Source organism: Scyliorhinus canicula, chromosome 3 (assembly GCF_902713615.1).
Source record: "Scyliorhinus canicula chromosome 3, sScyCan1.1, whole genome shotgun sequence".
Classification (NCBI taxonomy): Eukaryota; Metazoa; Chordata; class Chondrichthyes; order Carcharhiniformes; family Scyliorhinidae; genus Scyliorhinus; species Scyliorhinus canicula.
In genome coordinates this window covers 51,319,757-51,346,231 of record NC_052148.1, presented here as the reverse complement: position 1 = coordinate 51,346,231, position 26,475 = coordinate 51,319,757, and the positions used below count along the sequence as shown (strand labels likewise).

Sequence of the window (26,475 nt, the reverse complement as noted above, 5' to 3'; positions counted from 1 at the left end):
ATTATGGACCCTGTGGTGCAAAAGTTTTTAGTTTAGACGGGCATCTTGATTGGCGCAGGCTTGGAGGGCCGAAAAGCCTGTTCCTGTGCTGTATTGTTTTTGTACACAACTGAACGTGTGTAAGTGGAAGATAAGCAAGTGCTTCAAAACATCAGTTGATTTAAATTTCAGACAAAACTGATGGTGGCCTAATAGAACATTTGCTGCTGTTAAGCTGCAACCGTTGTGATAACTTTCATCTTTGGATTTGCTTTGGCGCTTTGATGATGTTGCAATGAATCCGATAACATTGAGAGGCTGGGACAAAATGTTCATCTTCTTTTCCAATTTAGATTTCACTCAGCTTTTAGCTTTCATTTATTGACTAAAATACAAAGTTTAGGTGAGTGAGTGCATGTTTCATCAATTGTGAAGCATGACACTCTCAAACAGATGGAATAAAGCGGTGTCTCTTTATCTAAAAGTAAAACATTAGTTTCCAGCACCTCTTTCTCGCCAATTCCCTGAGAATGACAATGCCCCAACTCAGTCATACAAAACATTCAGATAATAAGAGAGGCAGGCAGGCAGCACAGACTAATTAGGCCAGAAGCTCTGTACATTTTATACAATTCAATGTAATTCTATATGATTTGAGCCCCGATGAGAGAAATTGGCTTGAATCATAAAACAGCAGAGTTACTCACTTGGATTGCTGGGCTGGGAGTCCATGGGAATCATCAGTTTTGGTCGTGTTCCTCTTCGAGCTGCTAGAGAACGTTCTAACGTCGACATACTGCTTCCAACTTCATCGGGATCATGACCTTTGAATAAAATAAACAAAAGATACTACCATTGGGTTTGAATGGAACTATCTCGACGATTTAAAATGTCACTTCCACTTACCAATAACATTTTAATGTTTGCTTATATTTCCTATATAAACTTCCTATGTTATAAATTCCAATGTCCTCCCAGAGCCGGCCTCCTCATTGCTGGAGGAAGTGCTGACGACAGGGGGACTGGAGACAGGGGTATTGTCGGCGGTTTGCGGGGCTATTTTGGAAGAGGAGAAGGCACCTCTGGATGGGATCAAGGCAAAGTAGGAGGAAGGACTGGGAGAAGTTATGGAGGAGGGGTTCTGGTGTGAGGTTCTCCCGAGAGTGAACTCCTCCACCTCGTGAGCGAGGTAGGGGGCTGATACAGCAGAAGGTAGTATATAGAACGCACCTCACAAGGGTGAGGATGAGGGGGTAGAAGATGGGTGTGAGCATTGCAGGGGGCCCCCGCAAACCACGTTCATACGTTTTGGTCCTGTTCAAAGTTGGGAGGATTACTGGAAGGTTTCTGGGGTAATCTCTAAAGTAATGCACATGAAACTGGGCCCGGGCCCTCGGGAGGCCATATTCGCCGGGTTTGGAAACGGGTGTTGGGATGGAGATCAACCTCTCCACCCTGTGCCCTGGCATGGCGGAAGGACCTGCCGGAATTCTTGACTCTTGAGAAGGTCAAATTTGAACTGAGGGGAAGGATGGAGGGGTTCTATAATTCATGGGCGTTATTCATTATGCACTTTCGAGAATTGGATTACATCGACCATTAGGTGGGGAGGGGTTGGGCGGAGGGGGACTGACTGTGTTACTGGTGACTATGGGTAATTCCTGATTCCTTTTTGTCATTTGTTTATGTTAAAATGCAGGATGCTGTTTGGGGGTTTGTTGGGGAGGATGGGATTGTTGTTGTTATTATGGGGATTGACATTGCATTCGTTACTAATTATTGTTTATTGTTGGTGGGTGTAAATGTGGGAGAAAATGGGAAAAAGGAGAATAAAAATATATATATATTTTAAATTCCAATGTCCATATTTTTGATCGAACCTGCCCATAAAGACTGCTAAAATTGTAGTGGTACCCTCTTATGTTATTCAATTCCCATGTCAGTGTGCCAGACGGCAATGCTAGGGTACTGCCCGGGCATGTTTCTCTCTCCCCTGGGGCTATGATTACCTGTGCACCCCTGGTGGATGCCCTTCGCCTGGTACCCACTATCAAAAAGCAGTTGTCCATCTAGCCGACATAGGGGAATATAAAATGTGGGGGGAACGATACGGCAGGGAACATTGCTGTTTGCTCTCATGGTGAATGCAGGCATAAAATCGCAGGAAATGTTTTTGCAGGGCAGATGCCCTTATTATGGTGTTATGCAAGCAGGCAATCTTCAAATTTTATTGAAATGACTGTTCCTTTGGATTTGGGAGAGATAACAGAAATAGCTGAGAAATCTTGGTCAGTATTCCTAGCATTAAAATAGGTGAGCGTAAGCAGGTAAATGGATACTTTAAGAAATATGTATCTAATCTGAAGGCCACTATAGTTTACAGTTTTCAGAAAAAAAGGAGATGGAGATTTGAAATCCAATCAGTAAAGGGAATGATTTAAATCCCAGAGTTACATTTATTTTTTAAAAACTGAGTTTATTCAGTCAGTTGCCCCATCTACATGACAGAACAGCTGTATTATTATAAAACCCTGACTCACAGTGAGAAATGTTATATCCGAGATGTAAGGTTTATTCAGTAGGTTTATCTCTTCTGAACCATGGCCCCTGGTATTTCTGGGTCAGCAGGGACGGAGCAGGGGAATACGCCCATGAGGAAGAAACTCAGAAGATCCGGGAAGTCGGAGGTCCGGCTTCGGTGTCGACTATTATTACCCCATTATTCGCCCAGAAGCCCATTGGTTTGACAGACTGATCAGCTGCGGGGTAGGAACACCCTCAAGAGATGCAAATTATCCCCAACAACAAAACTGACTACATTGTGGCAATGTTACTGGAACAGTAATTCGGAGGCCTGGAGTTATGCGCTGGAGATATGAGTTTGTATCCCAGCATAATAATTCATTAACAAATCTGGAATAAAATAATAATCTCAGTTACAATGATCGTAAAACTATGGGATTGTCAACTGACTAATCGATGCTCCTCCATGCTGCACACCGCTGAGGGTAACAAGGACTCAGACTTAATGCCCGTCACCAAAACTGACTTGGTAGCACCACTGCTGACCAGGTTGGCTGAGTCCTGAAGGACATAGCTACCAGACTGAGTTTCCAGCAAGTGGTGTTACACTGATGAGGGGAAAAAAACATTTGGTCCTCAACAATCGAACTGTCGCATTTGCACCTTTCCATTAAAGTATTAGTAGGAATGCCCAGTGGCAAGTTCTAGTGGAGGCAAAATCCCATCTTCACATGGTATTGTGTGCTAAGTGGGATATGTAACCCTGCAGCTCAAAACTGGGCATGCACAAGGTGCTGTGGGATATCACCGACACAACTATATTCAACCAGAACAAGTCAATGGGAATTGGGAGGAAACCCTCCACTGGGTTAGAGTAATAACCAGCACAATGGAAAATGGTTATGGCTGATGGAAGCCAATCATCTCAGTCTAGGAGGAGAGCTTCTGGAGTTTCTCAAGATTGTGTCCTAAGTCACTCATGTACAGCTGCTTTGTCAATGACCTTGCCTCCATTGTGTGGAGGGGCGGCATGGTAGCACAGTGGTTAGCACTGTTGCTTCAGTCCAAAGATGTGCTGGTTAGGTGGATTGGACATGATAAATTGCCCTTAGTGTCCAAGAAGTTCAGGTGGGGTTACTGTGTTACGGGGATAGGGTGGAGGTAGCGTACTTTTTCCAAGGGCCGGTGCGGACTCAATGGGCTCAATGGCCTCCATCTACACTGTAAATTCTATGATTCTATAATTCACAGCTCCAGGGCACCAGGGTCGAGGCCGGCTTGGGTCACTGTCTGTGTGGAGTCTGCATGTTCTCCCCATGTCAACGTGGGTTTCCTCCGGGTGCTCCGGTTTCCTCCCACAATCCAAAGATGTGCAGGTTAGGTGGATTGGACATGATAAATTGCCCCTTAGTGTCCAAAATAAAGGTTAGGTGGGGTTACTGGAGATGTGGGCTTAAATAGGGTGCATTTCCAAGGGCCATTGCAGATTTGACGGACTGAATAGCCTCCTTCTGCACTGTAAATGTTATGATATGGTCAGAAGTGGGGGTTAGGGCAGCACGGTGGCCTAGTGGTTAGCACAACCGCCTCACGGCGCTGAGGTCCCAGGTTCGATCCTGGCTCTGGGTCACTGTCTGTGTGGAGTTTGCACATTCTCCCCGTGTCTGCGTGGGTTTTGCCCCCACAACCCAAAAATGTGCAGAGTAGGTGGATTGGCCACGCTAAATTGCCCCTTAATTGGAAAAAATAATTGGGTAATCTAAATTTAAAAAAAAAAAGAAGTGGGGGCATTTGCTGATGATTGCCCAATGTTTAGTACCATTCAGGACACCTCAGATACTGAAGCAGTTCATGCCAGCATGCTGCAAGAATTGGACAACATTCAAACTTGGGCTAATAAATGGCAAGGAAAATATGTGCAACCCAGACAATGAACATCTCCATCCAACAAAAGAGAATCTAACCTTCTTTTACATTCAATGGCTTTGCTATCACTGACTCCCCCACCAGCGACACCCATTGGTTACCATTGATCAGAAACTTAACTCTATCATCCATTTAAATATTGTGGCTACCAGAGCGGGTCAGAGGCTGCCGATACTGAGAAGAGTAAGTTCCCTCATGACTTCGCACCAATCAACAGAAAACTACATTACGGATGGAATATCATGAAGGCGGCGCCAGGACTTTGTAACAGAAGATCGGGACCAACTGTAATCTGTGCACAGATTTTACTTTATAAAGTATATCATACAAAAGCATTGGGTTTGGGCGGCACGGTGGTGCAGTGGGTAGCACAGCTGCCTCACAACGGCGAGGACCTGGATTCAATCCTGGCCTCGGGTCACCGTCCGTGTGGAGTTTGCATATTCTTCCCGTGTCTGCGTGGGTCTCACCCCCACAACCCAACGAAGTGCGGGGTGGGTGGATTGGCCACGCTAAATTGCCCCTTAATTGGAAAAAAAATAATTGGGTACTCTAAAAATAAAAAATAAATTGTACTTGGGCTTACCTGAATGTGAGCCACTTTTGCTGGTTAACTGGTTCTCTGAGTGGCTGTGACTGACGGGGGTTATATCCTGGCAGCTTTGCTGCATGGGTGAATCTCTCACAGATGGATCTGTGCCCGAGGGCTTTTCGATATTTTTCATCTCCATTTCTTCATGATGTATCCAGAGGTCTGGTGGCCTCAAGTCTTTTTGGCTGCCCTTTCGTTTGCCACCACTATGAGCTGCACGCTTTCTGCAATGGGAAGATCATAAATGAAACAATAAGTAAATGCCAGGATACAATTATGGAACAATCTTACTTTTCTATCACTTATCTATGAGTTTAAAACTAATTAGCGAGAAACTAATGAGGCCTTAATTAATCTGTCCACAAGATGAAACTTCAAAAAATAAATAAATTATGTCCTGTTAACCCTACATTAGTCCGATCTTCCCTCAAGAATGTTGACGTATTCAGCCATGAGAAACCCTTGTGTAAAGGATAAGGTTAATTCACAAGCAAGCTAAGACAAGTGTGCCACTGTCAGCAATGTCAGGTTATTAACCTATGATAGCACTGATTGCTATAGCTAAAGCACATTGAATGGAATAAAGGTAACAGGTAAAACAAGGACATTCATCCCAATGTCCTCCCTCTTGTCTTGCTGGAGTATGGTCCAATGGAAAGCAACGGCCTTCCAATAGGCTGCAAGTGTCAACAAGGGGTGTGAATCTGGAGGATATTATAACTCAGTTTCTGCTATCACCCATTTCTACACATGCAAATATTCCATTAGCAGTCAGCAGATAGATCACAATCTATGTGGCTATCTTTTTCACTCCCTATCTTAGGGACTGAGAGCAATTGTAGCATTGCAGCCAGTGCTTCAGCAGTGCAAGTCAGAATTTGAGATCTTTACATCTGTCTACTTCCACCCTTATTACATCAACAGCCACTCCCCTGCCACAGTTCATCTGCTTCATCAATGCTTTTGTTACCTCTAGATGGACAACCTGGGGAATCGCATGAGAGGCCATGCGTCTATCCCACATTAAGTATGCACCTGGAAAATGCCGATCTGGAAACGCTGCCAGCTAGCAGCTAGGTTCATTCAGGAATCACTTAAATCCAATTGTCACTGAGCTCACCAGTATTTAGTGGTGTCTGACGAATTAAACAATACTCGCACATATCTCCCATGCCACAACAAACCCACCCAATCCTACTGGGTTTGTCAGTGGCCTTGTTCACAGACATTCAGTGCCCAATCGGCAGAACCAACATCAGATAGTTGGGAGTGAGGGCGTGTCCATCTAATGACCATTCTCCTGCCCTTTGGTTCCAACCCAATCATCCCACCACACAGGCGACCCCCTCACTGCCACCCTCATCCCACCTGACTTAGCTCTCTCCAAGGATTCTGCATTCATCCCTGGTGAAGGCACCAATATCTTACCAGTACCTCTCAAGATCAGAATTAAGTCCTAGTGGGGGCTTAATCTGACAGGAGGTCAATCACTGTGCAGGTAAGTGCCTGATTATCTGGTAATTCCATTGGGCCACTCACAGAAAAGTGATGCAGTGTCCCCACCGGTTCACCAACCAGTTGGCAGGACCCCAGTCACCAACACTAAGTTTTGCCCCAAGTCCTGTTCACACATCACCCTTGTTCTCACTGGCCTCCTTGTCGTCGTTCTCACAGGACCTTGATTTAAAAGTTCTTATTCTTGTTTCTAAATGACTCTGTGGCTTCATCCCTTTCTAACTTATAACTTTGTCTCGCTCTACAACCCTCTGAGAGAACTGTGTTCCTCAAATTCTGACCTCTCGCACACACTCGGTTTTACTCATTTCACCATGCCGTCAGTGACTTTCGGCCTGAAGCTCTAGAATTACCTCCCGAAGCCACTCCAACTCTCTTTCTGGGTTAAAATGCTCCGTAAAACCTACAGCTTTCGCCAAGTCTTTGCACCAGTCCTAGAGCAAAGCAGCAGCGCGGGTTCAATTCCTGTACCAGCCTCCCCGAACAGGCGCCAGAATGTGGTGACTGGAGGCTTTTCACAGTAACTTCATTGAAGTCTACTTGTAACAATAAGTGATTATTATTATTATTATATCTGCTCACATAACTCGGTGTTAAATGTTATTTGATTATTGCTCCAATGAAGTGTCTTGAGAGAGTTTACTGTATTATAGATAATAAATGCAAGTTATTGTTTTTTGTGGTTATTTATCAAGCAGTGCATTGACCGGCATGGCAATCAGAGGAACTGAGCTCCCATTAGGTTAAACCCATCCTCCTTTTGATCACTCTGATATTGCTGTCAGGATGAGTTCCCTATTTGTTTCTATATTCGTTTAAAAGATATAAAGTGGAAGAAAAGTCCAGTAAAAAACAAGAAAACCCAAATGCACGAGTATGAAAAAGATTACAAAAAATACTACCTACAGGACATGAATAAATAGATAACTCAAATCATACATATATTTTCAGCACTCAATCAAATGCTGTCAAAAGTTATAAATTCTAGTGAGATTAAATCCTCACTTGTGGATAATGTATATAACCCATATTACTTTGGTTGTAACAAAGAGTTTTCCAATCCCTTCAAACAGATCTTCTTGAAAGAAAAATATTTTCTATTTGTTTCCTTTGACATCTCTTCGACCCAGCAATTGATAGATCTGTTACAATGCATGAAAATATCACAATGGAGGTCTGCAACTGTGAGGTGCATCACTGTTAAACCAGATCTTAGCATACCCTGTCCCATATATGACACAGTCACAGGTATCAAAAATGATTACCTAGGAACTTAGGTTCACTACAGGTTAGCTCTTCCTTCTTTCATCCAAGATAGTTGAGCATTGTTTCAGCCCGAGCTCCAGGATTAAAATCGCTTCTCTCTGCCTACTATAAATATCTTATGTAAAGCACATTTTAGCTGTTTCAACCTGGCAAAATAAAACAAATGCAAACTATGGCACTAAATTGGCAATCTCACACAGAAAGGTCACATAGATTCCTTGTGTGAGAACGATTCAAACTCTTGCTGATGCAGTCAGGTGTACTTTTCTGAGTTTGTGATTAAGGCATAGTGTTGAGTCAAATGCTATTGTGTAGCATGCTGTACTTGACCTATGAGAGCTTGGTGTTGACATTATTGTGTGAAATGGATAATGGAATGCTCCTTCTCCCATCGCTGATATCCTTTAACTCGCTAAATAGAGAATACACTCCAAAAACATTGCTTAACATCAGGCAGCACACCACCACCTCCTGAAGGGCAATTAGAGACTGGCAACAAATGCTGGCATTGTCACATTCCAGCAATTAATGAAAAATAAGTTCAGCCCTGCATTATGTCCTACAGAAGAGCCAAAATACATATCCACTGAAACAATCATGTAAACCAGACATCCTTACATGACATTCAGGATGTCCTGATCGATTTTTCCCAACATAGCCCAAGGATGTTGATCTCCAATGAAACTGTATTCAGATGCAGCAAAGGCATTGCAACCTCGTAAATAGGTTTAGGGGTTTTAAGGTAGGAGGAGGTTTCTGTGGAGCATTGGTGAAGACCAGACGGACTGAAGGTTACCAGAGCCAAGTGAAAATCAAATATCAGATTAGTTCATACAATATGAACGTACTTCCTTTGCTGTGCTGATGATCGTCGGGTACAGATGACGGCGACAACGATGACCACTACAACCGTTACTGCACCAATGGAGACCACGATAATCACCAGCAGATTACCATTCTGTTGAGGAGTCACACTGCCATGAGGTGGATGCATCTGACCAATTGGAGGCTCTGGGGAAAAAAAATACAAAAGTTTACGCTTGGGTCCTAAAAATATAAACTGTGGAAGTTAGAATGAAGTTTCTTCATGCAATGGCTATTAGAATTCAGAATACATTGCCACACAGGTACATAGAACAGTACAGCACAGAACAGGCCCTTCGGCCCTCAATGTTGTGCCGAGCCATGATCACCCTACTCAACCCACGTATCCACCCTATACCCGTAACCCAACAACCCCCCCCCCCTTAACCTTACTTTTATTAGGACACTACGGGCAATTTAGCATGGCCAATCCACCTAACCCGCACATCTTTGGACTGTGGGAGGAAACCGGAGCACCCGGAGGAAACCCACGCACACAGGGGGAGGACGTGCAGACTCCACACAGACAGTGACCCAGCCGGGAATCGAACCTGGGACCCTGGAGCTGTGAAGCATTTATGCTAACCACCATGCTACCCTGCTGCCCCACTATCAAGTGTCGATCAAGTGAACACACTTAAAGGGAATTGAACACTTGAAGAAAAGGAAAGAGCAGGGAAATGGGATTACGGTGGCAGGATCTTGTGTGGAGGTAGCAGTGTTACAATTGAACTATTGCAGAAATTGTTTCCTCTAATACCAAAATAGCTGTGCTTCTTTAAGTTATTTTTGTACAACTACAGGCAATACACTTTATCTTACGAACAAAGTCGCCGCGTTTCAGGTCAATGTTATAGCTTTAGATGTCCAAAAGAATATAAGGTAGGATACACATTTACAAAATTAACCCTTAAACCGGGCGAATAATGAGGCAAATTCTACAAAATTGATGTACTATTCTGCTCTGCTGCTTCCTATCTTTTGTGAAATTATTTTCTCTTCATTTTTGTGTTTCCCTTTTCTCTGACTATTTCTCATTCTGTTTTTCCCACTCTTCACAGGATTTATAAAACTTCCCTACTGGAAAGTATAAGAGGAACTAAAACTTTAATGGGGCTGAGATCGCTCTGTATCCAGGTTGACACAAAGAAAATAGGAAGAGGAGTAAACCATTCCATTCGGCCCTTGGAATTCAATATAATCATGGCTGATCATCCAGCTTAGTAACCTATCCCTCGTGCCCCCCCCCCCCCCCCCCCCCCCCGCCCCCAACAACATGCTTTGATCCCTTTAGCCCCAAGAGCTATGTATAACTCCTTCTTGAAATCATACAATGTTTTGGCCTCAACTGTTTCCTATGGTAGTGAATTCCACAGGCTCACCACTCTCTGGGTGAAGAAATTTCTCGGGCGCGATTCTCCCAAAACAGGAGAAATCGTAAGGCTGGCGTCAAACCCGGGCGGGTTTGACGCCAGCGCGCCCCTTCCCGACCGGGAACCGATTCTGGTCCCCGGTCGGGGCTAGCAGCCCGACGCCGTAAGCTCCGGCATCACGGGCTTAATGAATTTCGTTAAGCCCGCTTGCCGGAGTTTGCGCCGGCTGACGCGTCATATGACGTCAGCCGCGCATGCGCGGATTGGAAGACTCCAAACCGCGCATGCGCGGATGACGTCATCGCGTATTTGCGCGAAACCCGCGCATGCGCGGGCCGGGATGCCCCTCAGCCGCCCCGCAAATGGATACTGCGAGGCGGCGGAAGGAGAAATAGTGCGGGGGCATCGGGCCCATGGCACCCTTGGCACGGCCGTGGTACTGCCGTGCCAATCGGTGCCATGGTTATAAAAAGCGAGTTGTTCCCGCCGTTTTTACGAACGGCCAGACCAGGTGTGTTTGCCGTTCGTAAAAACAGCGTAAAGGGCTGGGACTTCGGCCCATCTATCAGCTGTGAATCGCTGCCGGCCGTAAAAAAACGGCGGCAGTGATTCGTGTCGGGAGTTGGGGGGGGGGGGGAGAATAGCGGGAGGGCGGGAAAATTGTCGGGAAGGCCCTCCCGCTATTCTCCGACCCGTCGTGGGGGGCGGAGAATCGCGCCCCTCATCTCAATCCGAAAAGGTTTCCCTCATGCCCTTAGACTGTGACACCCCGCCATCAGGAACATCCTTCTTGCATCTACACTGTCCAGCCTAGTTATAATTTTATATGTTTCTATGAGAACCCCCTCATTCTCTTGAACTCCAACGAATATAATCCTAACCGACTCAATCTCTCATCACGGCCAGGATTCTCCCCTGCCCGGCGGGGCGGGGGTCCCGGCGCAGCAGAGTGGCGCCAACCACTCCGGTGTCGGGCCTCACAGAAGATGCGGAGAATTCTGCACCTTTAGGGGCAAGGCCCGCGCCGGAGTAGTTTCCGCTCCGCCGATGGCACCACAACTGGCGCCAACAGCCTTTGGCGCTACGCCACCCGGCGTCGGGGCTGACCGAAAGGCCTACGCCGGTCCGCATATGCGCCGGTGCGTCAGCGCTGCTGACGTCACCACCGGTGCATGCCCGGTAGGGGGGGTCTCTTCCACCTCCACCATGGTGGAGGCCATGGCGGCGGCAGAAGAAAAAAAGTGCCCCCACGACACTGGCCTGCCCGCCGATTGGTGGGCCCCGATCGCGGGCCAGGCCAACGTGGGGGCACCCCCCCCCCCCCCGGGGTCTGATTTCCCCTCGCCCCCCCCCCAAGGACCCCGGGGGCCGGCTCATGCAGCCAATCCCGCCGGCACCAGAGATGGTTTAAACCACGTCGGCGGGATTGGCCTGTCAGCGGCGGGACTTCAGCCCATCGCGGGCCGGAGAATCGCCGCGGGGGGCACGCTGATCGGCGGGGCATGATTCCTGCTCCTGCCGATTCCCGGGTGGCGGAGAATTCCGGCCACGGCGGGGAAGGATTTATGCCAGCCCTGGGCGATTCCCCGACCCTGCAGGGGGTCGGAGAATTCCGCCCCACATGTCAGTCCTGCCATCGTAGGAAGCAGCCTGGTAAGTCCGCTCTGCAATCCCTCAATAGCAAGACAAAACTGCACACAATATTCCAGGTGTGGCCTCACCAAGGCCTTGTATAATTGCAGCCAGACATTCTAGCTCCTGTATTTGAATCCACTTGCTATGAAGGCCAACATACCATTTGCCTTCTTTACCATCTGCTGCACCAGCATGCTTACCTTCAGTGACTGGTGTACAAGGACACCCAGGTCTCGTTGCGCATTTCCCTCTCTTAATTTATAGCTATTCAAATAATAATCTGCCTTCCGTTGTTGCGATCAAAGTGGATAACCTTGCATTTATCCACATTATACTGCATCCGCTATGCATTTGCCCACTTACTCAACTTGCCCAAATCACACTAATGGATCTCTGCATTCTCTTCACACCTCACCCTTCCACCCAACTTTGTGCCATCTGCAAATTTGGAGATGTTACATTTATATATATTGTGAATGCTGGAGTTCTCGCACTAATCCGTGTGGTACCTCACTAGGTATGCACAATTAAGCAGTGGACAAAAGCTGAAGCAGCCAGCGAGTCCAGCAGTGTGTTCCAGGATTTGTTTTCGGAGAGGAGAATACAGACTCGTCGGCACCGAGGGAATCTTAAGAATCAGCTTTCTAAGAGGTTGGATTGATTGGTTAGCTGGCAACCTGTGGGTTGACCAAAGACAGTGTTCTGGCTGACAACAGTCAGTAATTGGTTGCTACGGGGTACTTGTGAGAGAGTTGATCAGGAGTGATTAGACCTTGAATGAAGGAACTCTTTCTCTCTGCTGAAGTAAAGGACTGCTTTATTGTTTAATACCTGTAAGTGCCTGGCAGATCTTGACTATATAGTTAAAATTATCTTGAATCCACAAAGAAAGTATACAGCTTTGACAGAGAAAAGATTAGAAGGAAGAGGCATCAAAGCAGAAGATTGAAGTCCTGAAAGACCTTAACTGAAAATCATCAGAGTAAATCAGAGATCTTGGGCGAAATTCTCCAACCCCCAGCAGGGTCGGAGAATCGCCTGGGGCCGCTGAAAATCCCGCCCACGCCGTGGCAGAGATTCTCCGCCACCCGGGAAGTGGCGGTGGCGGGAATCTCGCCACTCCGATCGGAGAGGCCCCTGCTGTGATTCTCCGGCCCGGATGGGCCGAAGTCCCGCCGCTGGGAGGCCTCTCCCACCGGTTTGAACCACCTCTGGAACGGCGGGATCAGTGGCGTGAGCGGGCCCCGGGGTCCTGGGGGGGGCGATCAAACCCCGGGGGGTGCCCCCACGGTGGCCTGGCCCGCGATCGGGGCCCCCCGCTCAGACTCCGGGCCAGTGCCCTGGGTGCACTATTTCTCCTCCGCGGCCGCCACGGCCTCTGCCATGGCGGAAGCGGAAGAGAACCCCACATCGCGCATGCGCTGGCAGTGACGTCAGCAGCCAGCTGCCGCTGACGTCACTGCCGGCGCATGTGCCGACCGGCGAAAACCTTCTGGTGCCAACCGCTCAGGCGCAGGGCTGGCCCCCAAAGGTGGGGAGAATTACTCACCTTTGGGGAGGCCCGACCCCTGAGTGGTTGCCGCCACTCCCCTACACCGGGACCCCCCGTCACGCCGGGTAGGGGAGAATCCCGCCCCTTTTATCTCTTTTACTTTATCGTGATTTTTTCTTTCCTCTCCACCACCTTCTCCCTCCATGTTGTGTGTGTTTCTGTGTGTGTGTATTTGTATAAAGTAGAGCAGGTTGGAAAGGGGGAGTCGGTAAGGGGTATTATGTAGTCAGTTCAGCTATATTGCTGTTAAATAATAAAAGGTTATTTGTGTTAAATTTACAAACCTGGAGACTGCAGTTTATTGGGCTCAGTCAGGGTCCTCTGGTATTTAAAAATAACACCTAATTTCACTTGCGTTGGACTCCGCGTCAAGTGGGGCTAAAATTTACCATACACTAGCACAGGATGTTTTGACACACCACTGATACGGATATCCTTCAGTTCCTCCCTCTCACTAAACCGTGTTCCCTAGCATTTTTGCCTAGTTATCTATGTCCTCCTTTGTGAAGACAGAACCAAAGTGCGCATTTAGTTGGTCAGATATTTGTCTTCACCAATTTCTTTCTCTTAACATACAAAGGGAATTCCAGGACCAGAAGACTGCAATTCTCAGATAGAAGAAATCATGGGGCAAAATTCTCCCCTACCCGGCGGGGCGGGGGGTCCCGGCGTAGCGGAGTTGTGCCAACCACTTCGGAATTCTCCAAACCTTTAGGGGCTAGGCCCGCGCCAGAGTGGCTCCCGCTACACCGACTGGCGGCAACGGCCTTTGGCGCTACGCCGGCCGGCGTCAGAGCTGGCTGAAAGGCCATCGCCGGTCGGCGTGAGTCCGCGCATGCACCGGAGCATCAGCGGCTGCTGACGTCACCACTGGCGCATGCGTGTGGAGGGGGTCTCTTCCGCCTCCGCCATGGTGGAGGCCGTGGTGGCGGCGGAAGAAAAAGAGTGCCCCCACGGCACTGGCCCGTCCGCCGATCGGTGGGCCCCGATCGCGGGCCAGGCCACCATGGGGGCACCCCCCCGGGGTCTGATGGCCCCCCGGCCCCCCCCCCAGGACCCCGGGGGCCCACGCGCGCCACCAATCCCGCCAGCACAGAGGAGGTTTAAACAACGTCGGCGGGATTGGCCTGTCAGAGAATCGGCGCAGGGGGCCCGCCGATCGCGCGTGGGGCACAGCGATGGGCGGGGCGTGATTCCCGCTCCCGCCGATTCCCGGGTGGCGGAGAATTCCGGCCACGGCAGGGGCGGGATTTACGCCGGCCCTGGGCGATTCCCCGACCCTGCGGGGGTCGGAGAATTCCGCCCATGATCGCTCAAATAAGGTCACCACCAAATATGGTGGAGTGGAAGGCCAGGTTACGCATGGTGTCTACAGTTTCTTAGTTTAAATGTAATTCAAAAATTGAGGCCTTCTCATCAGCTCACCAGATAGACCTGAAACAATTGGCTCTTTGTTTCCAATCATTCACTCAGTAGAAAACAAGTTACCAATGAGGAACAGACACATTAAAGACAGGAGCACTCAGGCACATGCCTTTGGTAAGCTGCTCGCTTCATTGGGGCACCTTATTGAAGGGAGTCTAGCCTCCTTGTGATGACATCATCCTAACAGTGATGTACTGAAATTGACTGATACTTCCTTCAGCAAAAACAACATTTAAGGATCGACAATTAAAGTCAGAGTAGCCAGTGAAAATCTGGATCAGCTCTTTGATATGTATGACAGTGCAAGGAAAGTGGTCAAATTCCTTGTCACATCATCTCAATTCCAGCACAGTGCAACTGATGAGAAAGTGTGGCATCTTGCCCTGAAAGCAGCCCTGACTCTCATTATGTCCAGCAGCTCAAGGAAAACTGTGTAAATTAGAAGTAAGCCTATCTGCAGGTTTGCTGAACACATTATCTGCAGATTTGCTGAACACATTACAGTGCTATTTAAGATGTAATTAGAAGGAAGGGCAGTGCAGTTGATGAGTGCTTTGTTGAAACACTTACGGATGATGCTTCAATTTGACTTATTTGATGGCAAGGTCCACGGTTTACCTAATTCATATATCTCATCACTGGTTTATAAAAGGCAAACATGACATTCCATTACTGAATATGCAATCTGTATGTTTTTTCACATATAAAAGCCATTTTGTGAGAGCAATGCAACAATATTGTGGTTGGATGCTCCTGCACAATCATAGAATTTACAGAGCAGAAGGAGGCCATTCAGCTCATCGAGTCTGCACCGGCCCTCAGAAAGAGCACCCAACTTAAGCCTATACCTCCACCCTATCCCCGTAACCCAGTAACCCCACCTAACCTTTTGGACACTGAGAAGCAATTTAGCAGGGCCAATCCACCTAACCTTTGCTCCTTTGGACTGTGGGAGGAAACCGGAGCATATGGAGGAAACCCATGCAGACAGTAACCTGAGTCTGGAATTGAACCAGGGACCCTGGAGCTGTGAGGCAGCAGTGCTAACCTCTGTGCCACCGTGCTTGGCAATATGCTGTTTCCCATCAAGAAGACAGGAAGACAAAAGTATATGTGCTTACGTCAACCTGCTTACTTTATAATGTTATTATTTTATTTTAAAATTGACAAAGACATTACCCTGACATTTCTGACTAGCCTTGACTCAAAGAGGAATTTCTAAACTTCAGAAACAGTATGCGATGACAGAAAATCAAATTCCAAAGAAATGCAACAACATCTTTTACATTTATATGGCAGAGCTCTGGCCACAGAAATGCCCATTTGGAAATACAAAAGGGGCACTGACTCCTCTATTAAACACCACAAGATTGTAGAGCTGAAAAAATATATCCTTTGCCCAAAACCCAGTGTTATATTACAGGGGTGTAATATATATGCTACTCATTTGTCTTGCTGAGATATACTTAATTTGATGATAAACAGTCGAAGTCTTCCAGTTGATGACAAATTATTTATTGAGTAACAAAATAATATACTTGTGAGTTCTTTACTTTAATAACTTTACTCGTAGTAGAATTAACTAAGATTAAATTAAATTAACAATGAATATAATACACTACACTCTGAGCTGGTCGTACTTCTATCCTCTAGCTACAACACACATGAAGAGAAGAAGAGGGACGGTAAACTGCTTCAGCTTGCTTATATAGTCCCTGTTAGCGTTGCCATCTAGTGATCATCTGACTGTACTGATTGCACATTAACTAATCATGTATTTACATATACAGAGATCACTATACACAGGAGAAGAATTTGGAGGTATGTCAAATAATCAGCCCCAAGCTTTTAGAACCTGTAAATTGCTGTGTGGAACTGAACTCAGGCACTCTACCATTTTACCACCCAACAATTAGCAGCAGAAAGATCACGGGCGAGATTCTCTGAAATGGAGACTGAGTATCCGGGCCGTCATGAATGCCGTTGCTGTGCTGGCGAATGCTGTGCTGGCCCACAGGAGGCCAGAGCAGGGCTGGAGCGGTTCACGCCGGTCCAGCCTACCTTCCCGGTGCCAACTGGGCATCACGCCAACCCGCGCATGCGCAGTGGCGCCGGCACCAACCCACGCATGCGCGGGGGACGTCCTCAACGCGCCGGCCCCGACGCAACGTGGCGTGGGTGTTCAGGGGCCGGCCGTGTAACAAAATAGGGCCGGGGCTGGAAAGGCCGGCCCGCCGATCAGTGGGCCCCCGATCACGGGCCAGACCTCTTCAGAGCCCCCCCCCCCTCCCCCGTGGTGAAGGAGCTCCCACCCCCCCCCCAACAGGCCACCCCCCTGACCCTGCGCGCAGAGTTCCCGCCGGCTGCGAGCAGGTGTGGACGGCGCCGGCGGGACACTGCCATTTCCGTGGGCCGCTCGACCCATCAAGGCCGGAGAATTGGCGGCCCGGCCGTAGACAGCGGCCTGCGACCGGCACAGCCGGCGGAGAATCGCGTGCCGGCAATTTAGTGGGACTGTAGGCCGGAGAATCCCGTCCCACAGTCCCACTAAATTGCCTGGTCTTCATCTACACTGTATTACTGGTAATATTGGAACTCCTGTATCTGTGCCTATAAGACTAATTCATCTCTGCATGTCTTCTTCCATCATGGAAGTCATTACTTCTTGAAAGATGGACCACACTGCAACAGTTTCAGCCTGCTAACCTCTGAAGGAAAACACAATTGGACTTTTGATTCTGGACTCTGGTCTCACGTGTAACCATAACACTTATTTTTAATCATAGTCTTACCCTATACCTGTTTCTTTCCCTTAATAGGGAGGCAGTGGTGTAGTGGTATTGTCGCTGGACGAGTAATCCACTGACCTGGGGTAATGCTGTGGGGACCTAAGTTCGAATCACTCCAGGGCAGATGGTGGAATTTGAATTCAATACAAAATCCTGGAATTAAAAGTCTAAGGACGGCACGGTGGTGCAATGGTTAGCATTGCTTCCTCACAGCACTGAGGACCCGGGTTTGATCCCTACACCGGGTCACTGTCTGTGTGGAATGTGCACAGTCTCCCAGTGTCTGCGTGGGTCTCATCCCCACAACCCAAAGATGTGCAGGGTAGGTGGATTGGCCACGCTAAATTGCCCCTTCATTGGAAAAATGAAATTGGGTACTCTGGGCGCGATTCTCCCAGACAGGGAGAAATCGTAAGGCTGGCGTCAAATCCGGGCGGGTTTGACGCCAGCCTCCCCCTCCCCGACCGGGAACCGATTCTGGTCCCCGGTCGGGGCTAGTATGCCGCGGCCGTGAACTCCGGCATCGCGGGCTTAACGAATTTCGTTAAGCCCGCTTGCCAGAGTTTGCGCCGGCTGACGCGTCACATGACGTCAGCCACGCATGCGCAGATTGGAAGACTCCAACCCGCGCATGCGCGGATGATGTCATCGCGCATTTGCGGGCCGGGATGCCCCTCAGCCGCCCCGCGAAGTGATACAGCGGGGCGGCGGAAGGACAAAGAGTGCGCGGGAATCGGACTCGCTGCCCGCGATCGGTGGGCACCGATCGTGGGCCCATGGCACCCTTGGCACGGCCGTGGTACTGCCATGCCAATCGGTGCCATGGTTTTCAAAATTGGGACTTTATTTTACGAACGGCCAGACCAGGTGTGTTTGCCGTTCGTAAAAACAGCCGTAAAGGGCTTTGACTTCGGCCCATCGGCCAGCTGAGAATCGCTGCTGGCCGTAAAAAAACGGCGGCAGCGATTTGTGTCGGGAGTCGGGCGTGGGGGGGGGGAGAATAGCGGGAGGGCGTCAGACTAGCGTGGCAGTAAAAATTTACGAACCCCGCTATTCTCCGCACCGTCGTGAGTGCGGAGAATTGCGCCCTCTAAATTTATCTGAAAAAAAATCTAATGATGACCATGAAACCATTGTCAATTGTCGTAAACACCCATCTGATTTACTGATGTCCTTTAGGGAGGGAAATCTGTCACGCTTATCTGGTTGCTGCAGCCTACATGTGACTCCAGACCCAGCAATGTGATTGACACGTTAATGGCCTCAGGGATGAGCAATAAATGCTGGCCCAGCCAGCAACACCCACATCTCATAAAACCAAATAAAGAAGAAAAAAATATTCCTCTTTGTCACATGAGTGCAAAAGAGAAGGACATTGCGAAGCCCCTCCTTGTATTTTGTGTTTGCAAAATAAACCAACCCTTTTGCCTTATCTCGAGTTTGCTGTGGGGTTTGTTAATGGAGGATCAGATCATTCCAAACTGAAAGGTTGGGAAAATACGTCCACTTATAAGGGGGAAATCAAAATTTAATAACACCTATCTGTTTATGGTATGGTAGTGAGTGGAAAAATCAGGACTGTTTAAATTAATCCCCCTGCCTGTCTGTAGCAGCTGGGAAATAGTGGATATTTTATTTTGCTACGTATCTCTGATTTCTCCTGAATTGTCAAGAGGCAGTTTTCCTCTTTGTTGCACCTGAGCAACACTCGAGTTGTCAGGAACAGTGAAGAGGGAAAGAGGACCGTGTCCAGCTCGCTAACTCCCACTACACTGCCCAGGGACTTTCTGGCAAACATTCATGAATGTAACTAACTCTGGAACCATAAACGAAGCAGGTCAAGGGGGAGATGCTCCTAGCCCTCCTGTTGCACTTTCCAGTGCATCCACAGCATCCAAATTCAATGTAAACAACCAAGTGTAAAGTGATAAAGGAAGGGACAATACAATAGTGAAACCATAGAGCCTATTGAAGCTTCAAGGGAGTGAAATGCTTCTCCAAGAGACAAGCTGCAGAATGGCTCTGTCCTGCTCAATGATTTGAGGCCAGTGCTTTGCCCTGTTGTGGGGTGTTAAACATGAAATGAAGTAGGCTTCAAGGCTTCCCCTTTTCTTCGGGTCCCTGGCCTGGCCCCGTCTAGCCCAGGTCGAACCCCCAACCCCCAGCTGCCTTGAAGTATCTCCCATGGCATCTGGCCAGTAGTTGCTGTGCCCTTGTGCTCTGCATCACGAACTAGCTGGCTAGCCAACTGAGGTAAGCTCTACAATAAGGAAAATAATAAAGAAATTATTTAACCTGAAGGAAAGGAACATTGGCCAAAATTCTTCAGCCATTTGCTGGTGGCGGGTTTCTCTGCTCCTGCTGACAGAGCACCATCTCCAGTGGGATTCCCAGTGGCGTGAGATGACTTTAATGGGAAACCACATTGATAGCGGTGAGACCAGAGAATCCTGCTGCCAGTGAACAGCACGCCACCTCCCACCACCGGGAAATACAAGGCGGGGAGACCATTGAATCACGCCCATTGTTGCTGATAATACCACGTCCTTCCATTCTTAGTGTAACAATGTGTGGATATAGCAAATTTCAGGCACTCATCTGCTGCATTCTCAGTGTAACATAGCAACAACATGAATCTAAATTATTCTAAATGTGCATGTTCAACCTTGGACGAAGGTCACACAGGCGAATTGTTTGAATGCATCTGCAAACACTGAATGATAATTTAAATTCAGCTAAGTGAACATTTATCTGTGAAAGTGACAGATGCTTAACGAAAGAATTATAAAAATCTCCTGCTGAAAAGGGCCAAGCTAGATTGTTAGGCTAGAGTATGTCACACAACTCCGATTTGTGAACATTTCATCTGAACTTCATGCATGTTTGAATTATTCAAAAGAGGCAGCCAGCGATTCCCCTGAGTCCAGATGCGTCATTCTGCCCTGCCTGCAGTGTTCTTCTTTACATTAATCCAACAGCCCACTTGTCCAATGCAACAAGCAGTAAATGAGCACGCGATTCTCCGGAAAGATTTGTAGCGAGCGGGAATTGCCGCGAGCTTCCTAGCGCTCGGCCCAGCGAGGCTGGCAATGCTATTCAAAGTTAATTGGTCCCCTTAACAAGGCCACATGGGCTTCTCACCACAGATGAAGGTTCCCTAGTTGATTGGCCAGCGCTGCGTTCGCCAGTCTCCTGTTAACAAGGTTGAGGCAGCACTTGTTCAGCCAATCCCAGCCAGCTCGCAACAATGAGGCCATGGAGACCAGGCCCAAGGTTCGGGGACGCTGACCTGGGGAGGTTGATAGACGCTGTGGAGGCCAGGAGGGATGGCCTGATCTCCCGGGGGTCCAGAAAGGTCAGTTGCAGGGCAGCCAGTGCCACCTGGAACGAGATGGCAGCGGCTGTGAGTTTGGGCCGTGTGATCAGTAGGACTGGCCTCCAGTGCAGGAAAAAGGTCAATGACCTACCCCGGGCAGCGTGTGTGAGTAGACACCAACGCCACCCCCCACCAACTCCCCCCCCCCCCCCCCCGCCACCTCCACCTCCCCCCCCCCCCCCCCCCCCCCCCCGAGACCTTTCCACCCCCACGGGAGCATCCAACCCCCTCTCCCTTCAATTCTCCCGCCCCTTCCTCCACCCCCCCTCCCACTTCAGCAACCCCCAACCCTTCCTTCACACCATTATGAATGACACGTGACACTAATGATGCCACCTCTGAGTCCACTCAGGAAAAGCTCTCCAGACTGGTGGTGGTGTGCCAGACATCAGGATCCTCACCTCCTTCAAGGAGCGTGCCCTGCAGGTGACTAGTGTGGCCAAGGACAGGGCGGCCACCAATGTAGAGGTGAGGAACCACTGGGCCCCACCCGAGGACCTGTCAAATGTGAATTGCTATTGCTTTACTGACTGATCCATCCCTCCCACTAACCACATGACCATTCTCCCACAGATCATCCAGCTGATAACCCCAGCCCATCCTGGGCGTCACCCTTTCCGGTATCCCATGAGACCAGCTCAGAGGAGCCCTCCGAGCATGCCACCGTAAAAGCCGCGTCTTAGCTGCCATCCTCACCCTCCACCAGCGCAGCTGGACACACCTCGGTCCGAAATGTTAGTGGTCAGGCTTCTGGGGCACAATCTGTTGAGCACCACACTGCTGCTGATGTACATCAGGTGGAGGTACGAACCCTCAGGTGAGACAGCAAACGGAGGTCTGCTGGATCCCAGGACCCAGCTGGGTCCCAGCCTGATGCTGTGCCTGTGGAACAGATCATCCTGCTCCTGATGGAGACATTAGGTAGCAACCTGGACATTCAGAGGGAGATGTCAGCGTCACTCCAGCAGATCCATAGAGGCTACGGGCACAGGAGATATCGCCGGCAATGCATGGCATGGAGGTCAACACTGCTAGGGTGGCAACCACAGTGGAGAGCCTGGTGCATGACATCGGCACCATTGGTGAAGATATCAAAGGTGCCTTGCAGTCGGTGATGGCCATGGCTGAGGGTTGAAGCAGAATGTCCACCTCGCTGGGGGATGTCACCCCGTATCAGGCTGACCTTGATGAGGTTCTGCGGGACATGTCCTGCTCTCAGATGGTCATTGCCTAGGCGCTTCAGAGCATGGCCCAATCACTGAGGAGCAATGCCGAGGGCATTGACTCGATGGTATGGACTATGGGGAACCACCAGGGTTGGCAGAGTCAGATGACGCAGGGACTGCCGGGGCTTGAATTAGCTGTCCCTCTGTCTCAAGGTGAACCCCAGGGCCTTATGACCACTGAGCGGGAAGAGGGGACTCCGGGTGCCATCTCTCCATGCACCTCCCCTTCCCGTGGCACTCACCCACCCTTTGGCCATGGATATGTCCCCGGAGCTGTGTCCCATCCCCTTGGTGTTCGGATGTTGGCTGTTGTGTGTGGGTGGTATTGCCTCCTGTAGTGTTCAAGCAGTGTCCATGCATCAAGGTATGATTGGGATGCTAAGTAATGGCTTCGATATATCAAGGCCTGCCCACCCATGGGAATCCACTTGTGTTGTGTGAAGTGCTCACTTAACCACAATTGCCAATTCCCTATTATCAATAGCCTTCAGCCACACAGCAAGAGGCCTTGGCACTTGGCTGGGGTTATGGGTGGTCAGTGGGACAGACGGGCAGGGACAAGACATGCCCAAGAGAAGGTACACGCAGGTTTAGGGTGGTTGCCCCTCCCCCCATGATCCCACCTCTGAGGAGGGTCCCCCAGCAGTGGGGTGGCAAGTCCAGTGCCCCTGGGCTCTTTGTCTATGAGCAAAGATGGGCACTCACCTCCTCGGTCCCCACAGAAGCCCATCCGCCAGGTTCACGTTTTTCAAACGGAGGCGCCAGTGTGGCCACTTACTGGGGAGGCCGCTAAATGACGGAAGGTCGTTGAATATGGTGACTCTTGTCAATGATACAGAAATAGGGTTTAAGTGGTGATAATTGATTTTGCCTACGGAAGCGAGCTAATTGCATCGCAAACGGTTTGGCGCGGTTCTCGTTTTCTGCCTCTCTCGCTATTCCCCGGTCCCATTTCGCTTGAGCGAGAGCGTAATGAGGCCAGAGAATCGCACCCTGAAAGGGCCATACAGATTTCAGGTTCTGTCACAGTTACACTGCAAGATCAGACATTAAGCACAGTCAGGCTGGAAGGAGCCTTAACCATTTGAGTCTGTTTGAACAAAGTGGGTCTCTGGATTATATAAAGTTAGAGTTAGTGCATCAATCAACAATAGAGATTTGATGTGCTGTTAATAGCCAAAATTGATGTCTAAATTGGTACCAACACGATCCAGTATATAATTGAGCCTTAACAGGCCAGGGAGCTCAGTTGACTAATCTCTGCAATAAGGACAGTACAAGTAACATCATTAACACTAGATTGAGATCCTGTTTTTACCATCACAGTAATTCATTGACGGTGTGAGTGTGATTGCGGTTAATGAATGTCAGGTGATGACAGTATTGAGCTCACTGTTAAGTCTTCCCAATAGGTAGCCTACTGTGATGACCTTTGAACGGACAGCAGTAACGGCAAGGAAAATCTGAAATTATCGGAACTTGTTTGGATAAAGTGTTTTTATAAATGTTTGAAAAGGTGTTTGTATTGATAGTAAAGGAATGAATTATTATTTTTGGAGGAGAAGTACTGGCCCATGTGATCTGGTGACATTTGATCAGGAAGCAGTTATAACAGGACAGAAATGAAAATACAGAGGCTGCATTGCAAATAGACCAAGAGGGGAAACAGAAGAGTTAGCTGCTGCCTGTGGGGAACCAGCTCCGTCCTTTAAGGGAGTGGATTGGAATTTTGCTTGGAAGAACTATGAGGCTGAAACTGGGACTGTACATGTTTGCCTGCTTATAAGGATTCTCATTTATATTAAAGGAAAATTTATGAAAAGTGAAAGCTATGGGTACTTTCTTCATCTGAGGGTTCTTCGGCACATGTGGTTATTTTGGTTTACAGATCCCCATGAAGATTCTGAAAATACTATCTTGTACTGACTATAAGGACTTGGGATTTCCAAGGTACAGTCACCTAGGCATGGAATTTAAGATAGGACACATTTGCACCAGTTCTGTTTTCACACCATTTCTTTAGAGCTTCATTGGAGCATCTGTCGAAGTTGTGGCAAGTGCTCAAGAAAACACAATGCAGAAATTTAAGCCCATGGTCATTAGAAGTATGTAAGACAAGAAGGAACCGAGGCTGCAAGGCAGCCATAGAGGTACATAGAACAGTACAGCACAGAACAGGCCCTTCGGCCCTCAATGTTGTGCCGAGCCATGATCACCCTACTCAAACCCACGTATCCACCCTATACCCGTAACCCAACAACACCCCCTTAACCTTACTTTTATTAGGACACTACGGGCAATTTAGCATGGCCAATCCACCTACCCCGCACATCTTTGGACTCTGGGAGGAAACCGGAGGAAACCCACGCACACAGGGGGAGGACGTGCAGACTCCACACAGACAGTGACCCAGCCGGGAATCGAACCTGGGACCCTGGAGCTGTGAAGCATTTATGCTAACCACCATGCTACCCTGCTGCCAGTAGGGAAGCTTGTTGTGGCCTGTTTTTGGTACCAAGTTCATGTTTTATTCCCTTTTTCTGGAAATTCTTTCCTTTCCATGAATACAAAGATGTGCAGGTTGGGTGGATTGGCCATGAAAAATTGTCCATAATTCTATGATTAACCTAGGACAAAAGTTCGGCGCAACATCGTGGGCCGAAGGGCCTGTTCTGTGCTGTACTTCTCTATATCTATATCTACATGTGGGATGCACAAAGAACAAAAGATTTGGGTTCACCAATAATAACAACAAAAATAACAGCTGGTGGTATTGATGGGAGAGACCACTGCACAGGGGAGACTATAAAATCCGTCTGGTTTCTATCACTCTTCAGCTCTGATGAAGAGTCTTACAGACTCAAAATGTGAACTTGTTTCCCTTTCTACACATGCTACCAGACCTGCTGATTTTATAGCCTTTTCTGTTTTCACCTCAAATTTCCAGCATCTGCAGAATTTTGCTTTTATGATGGAAGCGGCCCTTTACCAATGCTATCAAACACTCTACAGCAATAACATGCTTGTTGATGCTCAGATTGAGCAAGTGCCACTCGGTGCCTGACATCATTACAGCCTTGATGCAAACATGGATGAAAAAGCTGAATTCAAGAGGTGAGTGAGAATGGAGAGGGACAGCCCTTTAGGCCCTGCATAGTCTCGTGAAGGCTGGTGCTGAGTGGATGAATCAACCTGCCAGGTGACGTAGAGGCTTAACGTACCTGCGCATAATTAATAAGGTTCAAAGTGCAGAATTTGTCGTGAGATCCCACTATTCTGGACAGTGGTAAAGGTGCCGCTGAAGCCTCCTGCCATGAAACTCGTCACAAAATGGTGGTATTCTGCCCTTAGCTTTTAGCAGGTTCTTAAAGGACGAAAGAGGTGAAGAGAGGGGAAGACTAGTTGGGAGGTAGTTCCAGAGCTTAAGGCCTTGCATCTGAAGGCATGGCCATCAATGGTGCTGTGAATAAAACTGGTATGGCTAAAGAGCAGTATGAGAGCAGTATAGATATCTCTGAGGATTATGAGCTGCAGGACATTACAGGGAATGGAGCAGGGTGAGGCAGTGGAGGGATTTGAAAATAAGGATGAGAGTTTTAAAATCAATAAACTGCATAACCTGGAGCCAATGTAGAAGAGGGAAATGGGTGAGCGAGGATTAGTGCGGGTAAGAACATGGATTGCAGTGTTTTGCTTGACTTTAAGTTTATGGAGAGTAGGATGAAGGAGGCTGGGCAGATGTGATGGACTGGTCAAATCGAGATACAACAAAGGCCTGGGTGTGGATATCAACTGGTGACCTGAGTCAGACGATGTTACGGAACTGGAACTAGGCTGAGCCAGGTGAGGATATCTGGTCGGAAGCTCACCCAGGGCCAAATATGACACCAACATTGCAAACAATTGGTTCAGCCTCAGGCTGTTGCCAAAAGCCGAGGAAGCTCAATGTTCTTGGTCACATTATGATTCGCACTACAAATAGTTTTCATTGGAGAGTTAAGCTGTTCCATAATGAGAAATATCTCTTGTAAAAAGCACCAAGCTTTGCTTCAAATCTAATTTATTTTAATGCAGCCCATCAAATAATGAGATTATTCAGAACTCTGCAGCCACACTGCGTCGCACAAGGTGGAACACATTCATCAAGATATTACAGCGAGAGATGAAATCTACCATTTGGAACAGAAATTAGGATAATTCATCATGGATTATTAAACTGCAAGATGAAATCCACGGTTTTGAGCTGGTTGAACAGAAGCTAGAACCTTCATCAAAGATTGTTAACTCAGCAGGGAAATGTCATAGTTTGGGGGCAGAAATAGAACAATTAATCAAAGATTGCTTGGAGCTGTGACAACTAATAAGATAAAGCATATTGAGAGTACTAAAAGGGAAAAAAAAGAAGATAGTATTCGGCAAAAGAAAATAATGATG

General features: G+C 48.3%; 1 protein-coding gene across 1 annotated transcript in view; it reads right to left on the bottom strand.

Moving 5' to 3' along the window:
• dcc (DCC netrin 1 receptor) overlaps positions 1 to 26,475 on the bottom strand; it is a 1,518,136-nt gene that overhangs the window by 69,409 nt on the left and 1,422,252 nt on the right. Inside the window, exons 25-27 of the mRNA XM_038792949.1 lie at positions 8,650 to 8,812; positions 5,015 to 5,244; positions 687 to 803 (exon numbers count right to left, since the gene is read on the bottom strand). Coding sequence (XP_038648877.1) covers positions 687 to 803; positions 5,015 to 5,244; positions 8,650 to 8,812 — 510 coding nt within the window. The remainder of the gene's footprint in view (positions 1 to 686; positions 804 to 5,014; positions 5,245 to 8,649; positions 8,813 to 26,475) is intronic.